We start from the raw sequence: 15,664 nt of genomic DNA, 5'->3' as shown, positions 1-15,664 counted from the left end.
ACTGCTTGATTCGAACTCAGCATCCACTTCCACCATTTTTCCGTCTTCTGAAAGGCATCACTGGGGCTGTGAGGATTTATCCATTCGTCTTGAGGGGTCCTCACGGTTGTTGATTGCCAGGGTATTCAGAGCCATGGATACAGTGGCGTACCGCAGTTTTGCAAGACCCCCACGCTAGGTCAATTATTTAAAACAATTTAGGAAAACATTTAGTTTTAGGAAAACAATTACTGCAATTCTACACATTTTGCTATGGGGCAGGGAGAACATTTGCAGATTTATAGCCAATCTCATGCTATTCTACAAATGTTGCCATGAGTCTGAGAGAAAATGTTACTGTTTTAAAGATTGGCAGGGCATTCAGTCTGGTTGGCTGCGCAACTTTATTGCAGCGATGATCATTCTGAAAACAGCGGGAAGATTCGAATCGTTCTGGCGCGAGGGAGGTTGAAGAAAACAACAGACAGAACATTAGCCATCTCGGAAACAAAGGCAACTACGAATTGATAACTTTATGTAAGTTACTCTCTATGTTACTGTCAGGACGTGTTTTTGACTAACCGCACGGTGAGCCAGTGTGGATTCAGATAAGCTAGCTAACTAGCTAGTTAGTTAACGTTAGCTAACTTAGCTAGCTAGCCATCGTTGTGAATGTGGTTGAATGCAGCCAGCTACTCTCGAAATTTATAGATTGAGCTGGATAGGCTTGACAGTCTAGGAGGTTGATTATGTATTTTCACTTCCTAACTAGTCTTGTTCCAAAAACGTTGCATATAACTAGCTACTGTAAGAATGTTGAACGCACACAAGTGTAAGAGTCAAAGCTTCATATGCGTTCTTTATTGGCAACTTTGTTACTTGCAACGTTTTTAGAACGGCATTGTTTTCCTGAAGCATTATTTTCTTGAGACAAAAGACATCAAGCGACAACAAAAACAAACAATGGTGTAATCAACCGTTATATTTTGGGTTATGATAGTGGAAGACATTTAATAAGCCCATGGGGCATTTAGGCTTTATTCAAGATTCATATACAGTACCAGTCAAAAGTTTGGACACCTACTCATTCAAGGGTGTTTCTTTATTTTAACTATTTTCTACATTGTAGAATAATAGTGAAGACATTAAAACTATGAAATAACACATATGGAATCATGTAGTAACCAAAAAAGGTGTGCCACCTGTGGCGGCAGGTAGCTTAGTGGTTAAGAGCGTTGTACCAGTAACCGAAAGGTCGCTGGTTCTAATCCCCGAGCCGACTAGGTGAAAAATCTGTCTGTGCACTTGAGCAAGGCACTTAACCCTAATTGATCCTGTAAGTCGCTCTAAGAGCGTCTGCTAAATGACAAAAAATATATATATTTGAGATTCTTCTAAGTAGCCACCCTTTGCCTTGATGACAGCTTTGCACACTCTTGAGCATTCTCTCAACCAGCTTCATGAGGTAGTCACCTGGAATGCATTTCAATTAACAGGTGTGCCTTCTTAAAAGTTAATTTGTGGAATTTCTTTCCTCCTTAATGTGTTTGAGCCAATCAGTTGTGTTATGACAAGGTACGGGGGGTATACAGAAGATGGCCCTATTTGGTAAAAGACCAAGTCCATATTATGGCAAGAACAGCTCAAATAAGCAAAGAGAAATGACAGTCCATCATTACTTTAAGACATGGTCGGTCAATCCTGAAAATGTCAAGAACTTTGAACGTTTCTTCAAATGCAGTCGCAAAAACCATCAAGCGCTATGATGAAACTGGCTTCATGAGTACCACCACATGAATGGAAGACCAAGAGTTACCTCTGCTGCAGAGGATAAATTCATTAGAGTTACCAGCCTCAGAAATTGCAGCCCAAATAAATGCTTCAGAGTTCAAGTAACGGACACATCTCAACATCAACTGTTCAGAGGGGACTGTGTGAATCAGGCCTTTATGGTCGAATTGCTGCAAGAAGCCACAACTAAAGGACACCAATAAGAAGAGACTTGCTTGGGCCAAGAAACACGAGCAATGGACATTAGACCTGTGGAAATGTGTTCTTTGGACTGGAGTCCAAATTTGAGATTTTTGGTTCCAACTGCTGTGTCTTTGTGAGACACGGTGTGGGTGAATGGATGATCTCCGCATGTGTATTTCCCACTGTAAAGCATGGAGGAGGAGGTGTTATGGTGTGGGGGTGCTTTGCTGGTGACACTGTGATTTATTTAGAATTCAAGGCACACTTAACCAGCATGGCTACCACAGCATTCTACAGCGATACGCCATCCTATCTGGTTTGGGCTTAGTGGGACTATCATTTGTTTTTCAACAGGACAATGACCCAACACACCTCCAGGCTGTGTAAGGGCTATTTTACCAAGAAGGAGCGTGATGGAGTGCTGCATCAGATGACCTGGCCTCCACAATCCCCCGACCTCAACCCAATTTAGATGGTTTTTGGATGAGTCGGACCGCAGAGTGAAGGAAAAGCAGCCAACAAGTGCTCAGCATATGTAGGAACTCCTTCAAGACTGTTGGAAAAGCATTACAAGTTAAGCTGGTTGAGAGAATGCCAAGTGTGTGCAAAGCTGTTATCAAGGCAAAGGGTGGCTATTTGAAGAATCTCAAATATCAAATATATTTTGATTTGTTTAATACTTTTTTGTTTACTACATGATTCCATATGTGTTATTTCATAGTTTTGATGTCTTCACTATTATTCTACAATGTAAAAAATAGTAAAAATAAAGAAAAACCCTTGAATGAGTAGGTGTGTCGAAACTTTTGACTGGTACTGTATGTCAAAATGAACATTGACTGAACCGCAGGAAATCTTCCAGCCTGTGCCCTTTTTAATTTTATTGAACAGCTGGGCCTTTACCATCTTATTTTTCAGCAATATGAGTCATTGTGAGCTTGAGGATATAACCATGCACTTGAATGACAGGATTTCATCCACAAGACGGGTCTTGGAGCTGCGGACAATTGGTATGATGATCTGGTGTATATATAGGGCTTGTTATCTCATGTAGTTAAACACTGTTTCAGCTAACAGAGAAATGATCCCACCCGATCAAACAGTAACTCAATGGTTTTCTGACATCAGGTAATGCATAACATAATTTAAACTTATCATGATTTATTCCCCATTTTCAGCAAAAGATCAAGACAAGCGGATCATTCTAGGGAAGATAGGACAAGATGTCCTTGCAATAGATGGACTCCTTGACCAGTTTGAGAAATGTGTTGGCCGCCAAAAAGATCTACTGAAGCATTTAAAGGTATTTCATGCATTCCTCACAATGCATTTTTAGATGGGTCCTTTTAGCTTGTCTGGATTGCAATATCTTTAAGTATGCTATTTGTACTGTAGGTCTGTGTGAAATCTGTTATTTGTGTCACAGGAACTAGAGGGGTTCTTCCAGGAGGATGTGCAGGATGGAAAGCACCTTAGGGACAACATGCCCACACACATGCCCAGGAAGGGACAGCCAGCAGTCCAGTAAGGATAGCGTGTGTGTGACTGTGTGTGTTGGAGGATGTCATAAGAGGAGAAGCTACTGAGTACAAACAGAGTAAATGTGTTGTCCTCTATTTTGCCCCTCCATTGATATCCCAGTGGAAGAGGGCCTGTGGGTCAGAGTGGACCTGTGGATGTGCAGCCAGTCCAGCAGGAGCACCCCAGGAAAACCTCCAAGAACCAGATCAGAGAGATGGAATTCATCACCAGCCCAGAGTTTGATACCATTCCTCAGTTAGTCCCCCTCAGCAGCACTCCGTCCACATACTGCATTGCAGCTTTATTTATTTAAGATGTTACTGCAGATCTGGCAGTTTTACCCGTTTATAAAAATTGTTATTGTAAGATATCTTTCTTCTGTAACACTCTCTCTAGGTACATGAAAGGCCGTTTGACATATGACCAGCTAAACACTGCTGTGGAAAGCATTAACACAGCCGTAACAGGGAAGTACAAGATCTTGCACCAGCCAGCAAAAACCCTGAATAATGCCACACGCAAGCTTCATCAACGATTTAAGGAGGAAGAGAACAAGGACACTAAAGGTACCTCAGTCAAACTACTGTTCTAAAGGTACCTCAGTCAAACTACTGTTCTAAAGAAGGCTATGTGCTTTGCTTTCCTTTGATGCACAAAAGGTTGATCATTGCAAAGAGTAATTATCTTCTCTGACCCAGATGGTATTGTTATGACAATATTTGGTCAAGGATGGCCACCTGCATACTAATGGAAACAAACTAACTTCCCATCTCACAAAAGTCTTGCAACCAATATAATGTTATTTATATGGGGGATACAATCTTCCCAGCTCTGCAGATTTAGCTGTGAAGAGACTTAATCATTAGGTCATTTGTTTTGGTACTGTCCATTTGTAGCTTGTTTTTGGTCACAGGTCCAGGAATTGCTGAAGGATTGCAATATTTACCTGGAGCTAACCTTGAAGATAGCACTACTTGGTGATCTGAAAAGTCATAGTCAATCGATCAATAATATAATAAAACTTTTAGCAAAAATGTTTATTTTCAATTTACAATCTGTAGAAACAATGAGAATAGAAGTGTTCAGAACTTTTGTGAAACAGTACAGTTGAGAAGTAGAAATCCAATATGGATGGTGTTAAGAGATAGATGGGAGGGGTTGAATGGAGCTGAAGGTTGGGACTAATAACAACAAAATAACTCATGTAAAACATACTGTGTCCATAATAAGTATATAGGTTGAGAACTTTTATGAAAGAGCACAGTTTGGGGGATATGGCATGTAGAGGCAAACCAGATGGACATCATGAAAATGATCTGAGAGGTTGAGGGGCGAGGAAGTTCTGGAGTAAAAACAAACTTTGACTGTGTCCATAAAATGTATATAGTATGTACAAGCTGGAAGTAGAGGCATATGCGTTGTTGTTCAGTAGTTTACTCCAATTAAGGGAGGGGTGGTGGGGTTGGAAAATAATAAAGGAAAATAAAAAATGTTTCAAGGATATGTATACACTACCAGTCAAGTTTGGACACACCTACTCATTCAAGGATTTTTATTTTTACTATTTTTTACATTGTAGAATAATAGTGAAGACCTCAACTATGGAATCATGTAGTAACAAAAAAAAGTGTTAAACAAATCAAAATATATTTGAGATTCTTCAAATAGCCACCCTTTGCCTTGATGACAGCTTTGCACACTCTTGGCATTCTCTCAAACTGCTTCATGAGGTAGTCACCTGGAATGCATTTCAATTAACATGTGTGCCTTGTTAAAAGTTAATTTGTGTCCATATTATGGCAAGAACAGCTCAAATAAGCAAAGAGAAACGACAGTCCATTACTTTAAGACATGAAGATCAGTCAATGCAGAACATTGTTTCTTCAAGTGCAGTCACAAAAACCATCAAGCGCTATGATGAAACTGGCTCTCATGAGGACCGCCACAGGGATGGAAGACCCAGAGTTACCTCTGCTGCAGAGCATAAGTTCATTAGTTACCAGCCTCAGAAATTGCAGACCAAATAAATGCTTCACAGAGTTCAAGTCACAGACACATCTCAACATCAACTGTTCAGAGGGGCTGTGTGAATCAGGCCTTCATGGTCAAATTGCTGCGAAGAAAACACTACTAAAGGACACCAATAAGAAGAAGAGACTTGCTTGGGCCAAGAAACACGAGCAATGGACATTAGACTGGTGGAAATGTGTCTTTTGGTCTGGAGTCCAAATTGGAGATTTTTGGTTCCAACCACTGTGTCTTTGTGAGATGCGGTGTGGGAGAACAGATGTTCTCTGCATGTGTAGTTCTCACTGTAAAGCATGGAGGAGGAGGTGTTATGGTTTCGGGCTGCTTTGCTGGTGACCCTGTCTGTGATATACAGTATTTAGAATTCAAGGCACACTTAACCAGCATGGCTACCACAGCATTCTGCAGCGATACGCCATACCATCTGGTTTGGGCTTAGTGGGACTATCATTTGTTTTTCAACAGGACAATGACCCAACACACCTCCAGGCTGTGTAAGGGCTATTTTACCAAGAAGGAGCGTGATGGAGTGCTCCATCAGATGACCTGGCCTCCACAATCCCCCGACCTCAACCCAATTGAGATGGTTTGGGCTGAGTCGGACGGCAGAGTGAAGGAAAAGCAGCCAACAAGTGCTTAGCAAATGTGGGAACTCCTTCAAGACTGTTGGAAAAGCATTACAAGTGAAGCTGGTTGAGAGAATGCCAAGAGTGTGCAAAGCTGTCATCAAGGCAAATGGTGGCTATTTGAAGCATGTCAAATATAAACTGTATTTTGATTTATCACTTTTTTTGTTTACTTTTTTGTTTATTCAATATGTGTTATTTCATAGTTTTGATGTCTTCACTATTATTCTACAATGTAGAAAATAGTAAAAATAAAGAAACCCTTGAATGAGTAGGTGTGTCCAAACATTTGACTGGTACTGTGTGTGTATTTGTGTATATGAAAGAAAAAAAATATATATATATAAAACATATGGGGGATTGAAAGTGATGCAGACAATTACATTGACGGAAGTTACAATATATCTGCAGTATTAAAGCTGATCTTTAAGAAAAACTTCCCATTTCACTACTCCTCTGTGTTCCCTACAGGTCTGTTTTTCATTGTAGAGGCGGACATTAAAGAGTTCACTCAGATGAAGGTGGACAAGCGCTTCCAGGGCATCCTTAACATGCTGCGTCACTGCCAGCGTCTGCGAGAACAGCGAGGGGGAGGTATCACACGCTACGTCCTGCTGTGAAAGGAGCAGAGATGGAGAAAGGGGGGTTGTCATTGATCTTAAGACATTGAGTTGTCCTCGGTCTCCAGCATGATCTATCATATTGACTGAGGGAGGGGTGAAAATAAACAAATCATTCTGTGGAGAATAGTTGTCAAAACGTGTATGTGCCTGGTGAATAACTATTTTTTGGGGTGGGCGGGGGTTAGTATTTGAATGTAGTTTCGTTCATACATCTTTTTTTATTCAAATGTTGTTGTATTTGCTCATTTTAATTGTATCATCCACATGAAGATCAATGTGACTTTGTCCATAACAACAATGTTTAATATTGGTAGAAAGGCAATAAATATTTTTGTAAATAATAATTTTGGATCAATTGTTATATTAATGTCAATTGTGTGCAATGTGTAAGAATCTCTTTCCAGATACCACTTGACATTGCAGGATGCACATACGAAGTTGGATCTTATTCTTCCCTACAAGGATGTGCATTTGTTTTTATAAGGGCACAGGTGTGCTTGCTTTGATGTTTGATCCTTTTGGTTACTAATTTCAGCTGTATAAGTTAACATTTAACCAGTTTCAGTTAGACATCTTTATTTTGTTTGTCACATTTGCCCCAATGCAAGGCATTTAATTGAACCAGGGACTAGCTACATACAGTATGTCACATGCCTTGACACTCCTGTGTGTGTTTGTAAGTTTTAATTGCTAGTGCCATTTTTATTTTATTTGGACATTTTAATCATTTAGCAGACACTTATCCAGAGTGATTTACAGTTAGAGCGATCATCTTAAGATAGCTAGGTGGGACAGCCAAATACCACATAGTAAGCACATTTTTTCTCAATAAAGTAGCTATCAGCAAAGGCCGCTAGTAAGGGGGGGGATGCTGCTGTGCTGTGGGATTATTTATTATTATTTAAAATACGGACGGACGAATCTGGGTTTGGCGGATGCCCGAATGCATAGTACTATCGGTGGTGGAGGAATAATGGTCTGGGGTTGTTTTTCATGATTTGGGCTAGCCCCTTAGTTCCAGTGAAGGGAAATCTTAACGCTACAGCATACAATGACAATCTTCCAACTTTGTGGCAACATTTTGGGGAAGGCCCTTTCCTGTTTCAGCATGACAATGCCCCTGTGCACAAGTGAGGTCCATACAGAAATGGTTTGTCTAGATCGGTGTGGAAAAACTTGACTGGCCTGCACAAAACCATGATCTCACCTTTGGGATGAGTTGGAACGCTGACTGCGAGCCAGGCCTAATCGCCCAACATCAGCGCCCGACCTCAATAATGCTATTGTGGCTGAATGGAAGCAAGTCCCTGCATCAATGTTCCAACATCTAGTAGAAAGTCTTCCCAGAAGAGTGGAGGCTGTTATGGCAGCGAAGGGGGGACCAACTCCATATTAATGCCCATGATTTTGGAATGAGATGTTCGATGAGCAGTTGTCTTCATACTTTTGGCCATGTAGTGTATCTGTCCTGACATCATCATCTGTGATCCACATCAAAAGTATTAAAATTACAAAAGTACACCACCATGTCAGTATTTACAGATAAATGTGGCTTTGCCAAACAAGTGCAGTTATTGTTACCTTATTTTTATGGAAACATGAGTGTAATAGCTCTGAATAACTATTTTCTCAACAAACTAACAACTTCTATTAATTCTGGGGGAAATTAGAAATAGTTTGAGAACCATAAATGTTTGACCTACCCAACCTCCATAACGTCACGGCCACCCTCTTGGTGTTACTGCAGTTTCATAAAGGAGCTGGTGAACACCACATGCCTGCAGCGGTATAGTATCTCCTTGAAGCAGTGTTAAGTGACTTATCTGGTCCTTCATCTTCTGCATCTGGGGTCTCTGTGTGCCAGCCGCCTCACCTCAGTGTATGGGAGGTAAGGACCAGAGGAGGCTGGTGGAGGAGCATTTATAGGAGGACAGGCTCATTACAATGAGCCTGGGATCCTATAGCTCCTCCCACCAGCCTCCTCTGGTAAGGACCATGGCGTAGTGGTAGACAGTGTCAGGCTTCATACTGGGCCTAGACTTGGGGAATGAAACCTGGTCATGCAAGGCCTTTGGCCTCTTATTTGAAGGTGTGTTGGTGTGGTTACTATTTGATGTAGTAGAACATTAATGATGTTGATTTTGTCCACTAGACTTTCCAGAAAGAGATGCCTGTTGTTGAACAACCTGTTTGTCATTGACGGTGCTGTGATGATGCTGTTGAGCAAAACGGCCATGTCCTTTGAGATGATCATTGTTGGACATTTCCTCTACGGCATTAATGCAGGTAAGCTGATTTTCATCTTACGAATTGATATTATTTTACTGTAGGCCACAAAACAAGGTAATCTTTATACCTGTCTTTTAATATCTCACTAGAGGAATTATGCTTCCAAACTGTGTCTATGATGTGGTTTGTCCTTTCCTGTATGTGCTGCAGGTGTTAGCCTCAGTCTCCACACCATGTACCTGATGGAATGTACCCCCTAAAGGCTGTGAGGAATGGTGGTTTGTGTCTGTGCCACCTTTGTGTTTATGGGGAGGTTCTCAAGTCAGCTTCTGGGGATCAGGTGAGCTATCTGGTTCTAGTGTATCAGTCAGAGATGCTATTACAATTTTAACATGTGGTGAACGAACACTATGTGATGCTATGTGATAGCCTTCTGTCCTTGCAGTGAGTTATTGTGGACAGAGGACGGTGACCGTGGTTGCTGGGCTTCAGTGGTGCGACCGCCCTGCTCTAGCCTGCCACCCTGCCTCTCCTCCCAGAGTGAGAAAGGTAAGCACCTGGGTGGAGCTCTGTGAGGAATATGGATAGGTAACAGGTTGCCTAAGGAAAACTACCTTACCATAAATGTATTTGCAATTAGTGTTATCATAGTCATCCTCACAATCATCATTATCATTATGCCTGACTCAGCTATCTTATTGGGCTTTTATGTCCTTTTCCACCTGTGTATCTTATTGGGCCTTTCCCCCCTGTAGCCATTCGCAGGCTGTGGGGCAGCAAAGACCACAATGTGGAGGTGGAGTAGATGCTGGTGGAGCACGCCTCCCTGAAGGGGGTCCGCAGCTCACTGTGGTGGACCTGATCCTGGACCAGGCCGTACGCTGGCAACTCCTCCTCATCACCTTCACCACCCTGCAGTTCTGTGGCATTAATGCTGTGAGTTGATGGTTGAAGTCGATCCATGAGATCAGTGTGTTTAGAGTTAGAGTGAGCAAAAGGGTATACAAATGTAGAATGGCATGGTTATGTCACTTTCTGATCAAAACCTACCTAGAGTCTTACGTTCATTCAGTTAGATACAGTATGTCTGATTGACTGAGTGATGAACTCTGTCATTCTGCTCCTCTTCACGTGTGCCTTTACTCATTTGACATGTTCCGTATGGCAGGGATCCCCACCCACCAGTTGCGCCATGTTGCCTTGGGAACCGGTCTGTGTGAGATTTCCACCTCTGTGGCCTGTGTGAGTCCTATTTCACCATATCTCTCAATAAACCTAATTAACCCTATATTAACATTGAGGAACTGTGAACCCTGCGAAATGAAAATGACCATGCCTCATGTTTTGGTTGACCTTTAAATGGAGGGGTTTGTCAACAGGACAAACCCCTCAAGCCTGTAATTACAGTGCGTTCAGAAAGTATTCACACCACTAGACTTTTTCCACATTTAGTGCACACAATACCCCATAATGTCAAAGTGGAATTATGTTTTTAGAAATGTTTACAAATTAATAAAAAATGAAAAGCTTGAGTCAATAAGTATTCAACCCCTTTGTTATGGCAAGCCTAAATAAGTTCAGGATACAATTATCTGTAAGGTCCCTCAGTCGAGCAGTGATTTTCAAACACAGATTTAACCACAAAGACCAGGGAGGTTTTACAATGCCTAGCAAAGAAGGGTACCGAGAGCAAGGAAACCGGTCAGGGATTTCACCATGGGGCCAATGGTGACTTTAAAAGTTAGAGTTTAATGGCTGTGGTAGGAGAAAACTGAGGATGGATCACCAACATTGTAGTTACTCCACAATACTAACCTAAATGACAGAGTGGAATTAAGGAAGCATGTACAGAATAAAGATATTCCAAAACATGCATCCTCTTTGCAATAAGGCACTAAAGTAAAACTGCAAGAAATGTGGCAAAGAAATTAACTTTATGTCCTGAATACAAAGAATTATGTTTTGGGCAAATCCAACACAACACATCACTGAGTACCACTCTTCATATTTTCAAGCATGGTGGTGGCTGCATCATGTTATGGGTATGCTTGTCATTGGCAAGGACTAGGGAGTGTTTTCTGATAAAAAGAAACGGAATAGAGCTAAGCACAGGCACAATCCTAGAGGAAAACCTGGTTCAGTCTGCAGTCCAACGACACTGTGAGACTAAACTGCCATTCAGCAGGACAATAACCTAAAACACAAGGCCAAATATACACTGGAGTTGCTTACCAAGACAACATTGAATGTTCCTGAGTGGCTTAGTTACAGTTTGACTTAAATCGGCTTGAAAATCTATGACAAGACTTGAAAATGTGTGCAAAGCGCTTAGGTATTTACTCAGGAAGACTCACAGCTGTAATCGCTTCCAAAGGTCATTCTAACATGTATTGACTCAGGGGTGTGAATACTTATCTGAATGAGATATTTCTGTATTTTATTTTCAATAAATGTGCAGAAATTTATAAAAACACGTTAACTTTGTCATTATGCGGTATTTTGTGTAAATGGTTGAGAAAATACATAGATATTTTGAATTCAGGCTGTAACACAACACAATGTGGAATAAGTCAAGGGGTCTGAATACTTTCTAAAGGCACTGTGTGTCATAAGAGTGCCCCCCTGTGGCGTGTCATTTATCTGGAGTCGACAGTGAAACTTCTACTGTCACTACTTGACACTGATAGTTAACTCCCCATTGGTATGACAGGTGATGGTAAAAGCGGAGGTGCATGCACTTACCACAAATTCCGCTTTTTGCTAAGTTCGCCATATTGTACATTGCTTTCCATTACTCTTTTTTTGTATGGTCATTAGCATAGTATACATGATCCCAATTTTAGCTTCAAGACACCGGCAATTTGAAAAAACGAAAAAGTAGATTGTGCTGATTTATTGGCACATTGAACCTTGTCGCGTACCGTAGTTTAAAAACTCAATGTATAGTGCTAAAACAATGACGTCATACAGTTGAAGTTGGATGTTTACATACACCTTAGCCAAATACATTTAAACTCAGTTTTTCACAATTCGTGACATTTAATCCTAGTAACAATTCCCTGTCTTAGGTCAGTTAGGATCACCACTTTATTTTAAGAATGTGAAATGTCAGAATAATAGTAGAGAGAATGATTAATTTCAGCTTTTATTTATTTCATCACATTCCCAGTGGGTCAGAAGTTTACATACACTCAATTAGTATTTGGTAGCATTGCCTTTAAATTGTTTAACTTGGGTCAAACGTTTCGGGTAGCCTTCCACAAGCTTCCCACAATAGGTTTGGTGAATTTTGGCCCATTCCTCCTGACAGAGCTGGTGTAACTGAGTCAGGTTTGTAGGCCTCCTTGCTCGCACACGCTTTTTCAGTTCTGCCCACACATTTTCTATAGGATTGAGGTCAGGGCTTTGTGATGGCCACTCCAATACCTTGACTTTGTTGTCCTTAAGCCATTTTGCCACAACTTTGGAAGTATGCTTGGGGTCATTGTCCATCTGCAAGACCCATTTGCGACCAAGCTTTAACTTCCTGACTGGTGTCTTGAGATGTTGCTTCAATATATCCATATAATTTTCCTTCCTCATGATGCCATCTATTTTGTGAAGTGCACCAGTCCCTCCTGCAGCAAAGCACACCCACAGCATGATGCTGCCACCCCCGTGCTTCACGGTTGGGATGTTGTTCTTCGGCTTGAAAGGTCCCCCTTTTTCCTCCAAACATAACGATGGTCATTATGGCCAAACAGTTCTATTTTTGTTTCATCAGACCAGAGGACATTTCTCCAAAAAGTACGATCTTTGTCCCCATGTGCAGTTGCAAACCGTAGTCTGGCTTTTTTATGGCGGTTTTGGAGCAGTGGCTTCTTCCTTGCTGAGCGGACTTTCAGGTTATGTCGATATAGGACTCGTTTTACTGTGGATATAGATACTTTTGTACCTGTTTCCTCCAGCATCTTCACAAGGTCCTTTGCTGTTGTTCTGGGATTGATTTGCACTTTTCGCACCAAAGTACGTTCATCTCTAGGAGACAGAACGCATCTCCTTCCTGAGCGGTATGACGGCTGCATTGTCCCATGGTGTTTATACTTGCGTACTATTTCTTGTACAGATGAACGTGGTACCTTCAGGCGTTTGGAAATTGCTCCAAAGGATGAACCAGACTTGTGGAGGTCTACAAATTTTTTTTGGAGGTCTTGGCTGATTTCTTTTGATTTTCCCATGATGTCAAGCAAATAGGCACTGAGTTTGAAGGTAGGCCTTGAATACATCCACAGGTACACCTCCAATTGACACAAATGATGTCAATTAGCCCATCACAAGCTTCTAAAGCCATGACATCATTTTCTGTAAACTTCTGACCCACTGGAATTGTGATACAGTGAATTATAAATGAAATAATCTGTCTGTAAACAATTGTTGGAAAAATTACTTACTTACTTAACCGACTTGCCAAAACTATAGTTTGTTAACAAGAAATTTGTGGAGTGGTTGAAAAACGAGTTTTAATGACTCCAACCTAAGTGTATGTAAACTTCCGACTTCAACTGTATCTGCCATCTTAATGCACGTTCGCCATTGATAGCACAGGAAAAAGCCTGCTCCTCTACAGGGATTACCTATGCATGGCAGTTACCCTGGGTCTCCTGGGTCACTCTACCTGCAGGTGAGTCACACTTTATAAGCAACACACTGCTCTGTCATCAGCTACATAGTTTGTGGGTGACATCTTTTCCATGAATGGAACAATGCTCATTATGAATGAATGAATGTCATTCATTCATAATGTCACAGAATGTCCTTATATATTATCACTGGGTTACATCAATCTTTTACAATGGGTGGCAACATCAGTGGTTCATCAATAAGCCACACCGTTTGTTGTTATTTGTTGTTCAGATCCAAGTCTCCTGGATGCCATACTGCAGTATAGTTCTCATCTTCACCTTCTTCTTCTCCAGTGGACCAGGTGGGTCCTATACCCTGACGTAGAACTAAACCAAGCTAAAAACAAATCAACTTATTTAGCTGGTATTTTCATTGTTTATTGCTCCTAGCTGGAGTGACAGCACCTCTGCCTGGTGAAATCTTCAACCAGTCGTTCAAATCAGCAGCCTTCACCATCGGTTGCACCCTCAACTGGCTGGGGCTGCTCTTCCACCTCATAGCAGTGAGCACATCAGCCTCTCTCTCATACCTTGTCACATACACAAACAGGTATAACAGTTGTACTGTAACTATTATGTGACAGTGAGTACCTAGATTGTAATTACACGGTTATTACATAGGTATTGGGACTCTTATTTGTTAAGTGGGAACGTGGCAGCTGATATCACACCCATACACACATGCAATCACAGTATGTTTATACACGGGAGAAGTTGGACTACTTCTGTTTCCTGTCAGGGTTGTTTGTGTGGTACAAAGTGCTTGAGACCAAGAACCACACCATCATGGAGATCACTGTCGAGATTCAGAGGATGCATCCCAGCAGGGGATCCTCAGGGTAGGGAAAGATGAGACCTCATGAACCCCATCATATCAAGCCATGCACAACCACCAAACTCTGAACATTTGCCATCATCATTGACATTGTGTCTGACTTGTACATTGTTTTGTCCTTCCTGTTAAAACATTGTCTTTGTGAAAACTCCTCTGTTAAGATTTGCCCCACACCCAAGCCATTTCCAGTCTAATGTCATCTTAATGGCAAATCAATAATTTTGACCTTTGGGATGGTGAGTACAGTGTGATAAAACTGTTAAGTCTCTGGGCCCCCTATTAAAGTCATTTGTTTAGTATTGTGAGCAGGCCCAGGTCTCTGTCGCTATCAGGCTCTGGCCCCAGGCAAACAGGCACTAATCAGGGAGGGAGAGGTTTTACCTCTGACACTCCTAAAGTCAGCATACTGTATGTGGTTTACTGATGAACAAGTTACATCACTTAGGGCATGATTCAATCAGCTCGCCTTGAGTTCCTTATTAGTGAGTCTGGGCTTCCATACACTCATTTTGAGATAGTATTTTTTAAATTACTGTGGTGTTTAGGATTATTATCAGAATGTTTCAATGGAAAGCTATGTCTACTCTCACCTGTATTCGGGGGAAAAGTGTTATAGGTATACAGGTAACTGCAACCATAAAGGAAACATTTGAGTAAATGAGGGATACAAAGTATATTGAAAGCAGGTGCTTCCACACAGGTGTGGTTCCTGAGTTAATTAAGCAATTAACATCCTATCATGCTTAGGGTCATGTATACAAATGCCCAGTTGCCCATTATTTTGAGTACCATGGCTAGAAGAAGAGATCTCAGTGACTTTGAAAGAGAGGTCTCAAAGAAGCATATGGGGTTTAAAGGCTGTGTGTGTGTATGTGTCAGTCACCAGAAATCTCAACCTTATTGAACACTTATGGGATATTCTGACCCACTGACGCTATTCTGGAGGCTCGTGCTTGCCCAACACCCTATTAAGACACTTTATGTTGGTGTTTCCTTTATTTGGGCAGTTACCTGTATGTGGCCTAATGTAAAACGAATTGTTGTTTTCTTTAGTACTTTCATTGTGTTGTTGTTTTTTGAAAGTCGTTCAGCTTTGCTCATATCGCAGAAGTGCTATCAGCAAACTCAAGCCAAACGCACGTCCCCCTCTGCATGTGTGCGACTGATTACATTATCTCGGTATTTTAA

At 41.3% G+C, this 15,664-nt stretch overlaps 1 protein-coding gene and 1 pseudogene across 2 annotated transcripts; both read left to right on the top strand.

Annotated features, from left to right (window-relative positions):
- Positions 1-368: 368 nt before the first annotated feature.
- On the top strand, positions 369-7,095 carry LOC121582412 (spindle and kinetochore-associated protein 1). 2 transcript variants are annotated; one of them, XM_045225399.1, is made up of 7 exons: positions 369-516; positions 2,872-2,963; positions 3,132-3,256; positions 3,380-3,477; positions 3,586-3,729; positions 3,871-4,040; positions 6,600-7,095. In XM_045225399.1, exons 2-7 carry the CDS (start codon positions 2,876-2,878, stop codon positions 6,746-6,748), a joined length of 774 nt encoding a protein of 257 aa, XP_045081334.1. In that variant the 5' UTR covers positions 369-516; positions 2,872-2,875; the 3' UTR covers positions 6,749-7,095. The 2 variants fall into 2 exon arrangements, with proteins under 2 accessions (XP_045081334.1, XP_041754103.2); XM_041898169.2 differs by having other exon boundaries at positions 379-516; positions 3,595-3,729.
- A 1,651-nt stretch (positions 7,096-8,746) lies between these two features.
- Positions 8,747-14,484, top strand: LOC121583474 (annotated as a pseudogene).
- The last annotated feature ends 1,180 nt before the right edge of the window (positions 14,485-15,664 follow it).

The sequence above is a fragment of the Coregonus clupeaformis genome, chromosome 15, assembly GCF_020615455.1.
Source record: "Coregonus clupeaformis isolate EN_2021a chromosome 15, ASM2061545v1, whole genome shotgun sequence".
Lineage (NCBI taxonomy): Eukaryota > Metazoa > Chordata > Actinopteri > Salmoniformes > Salmonidae > Coregonus > Coregonus clupeaformis.
Note: the sequence above shows the minus strand (reverse complement) of the source record. Positions and strands in the feature narration are given on the sequence as shown.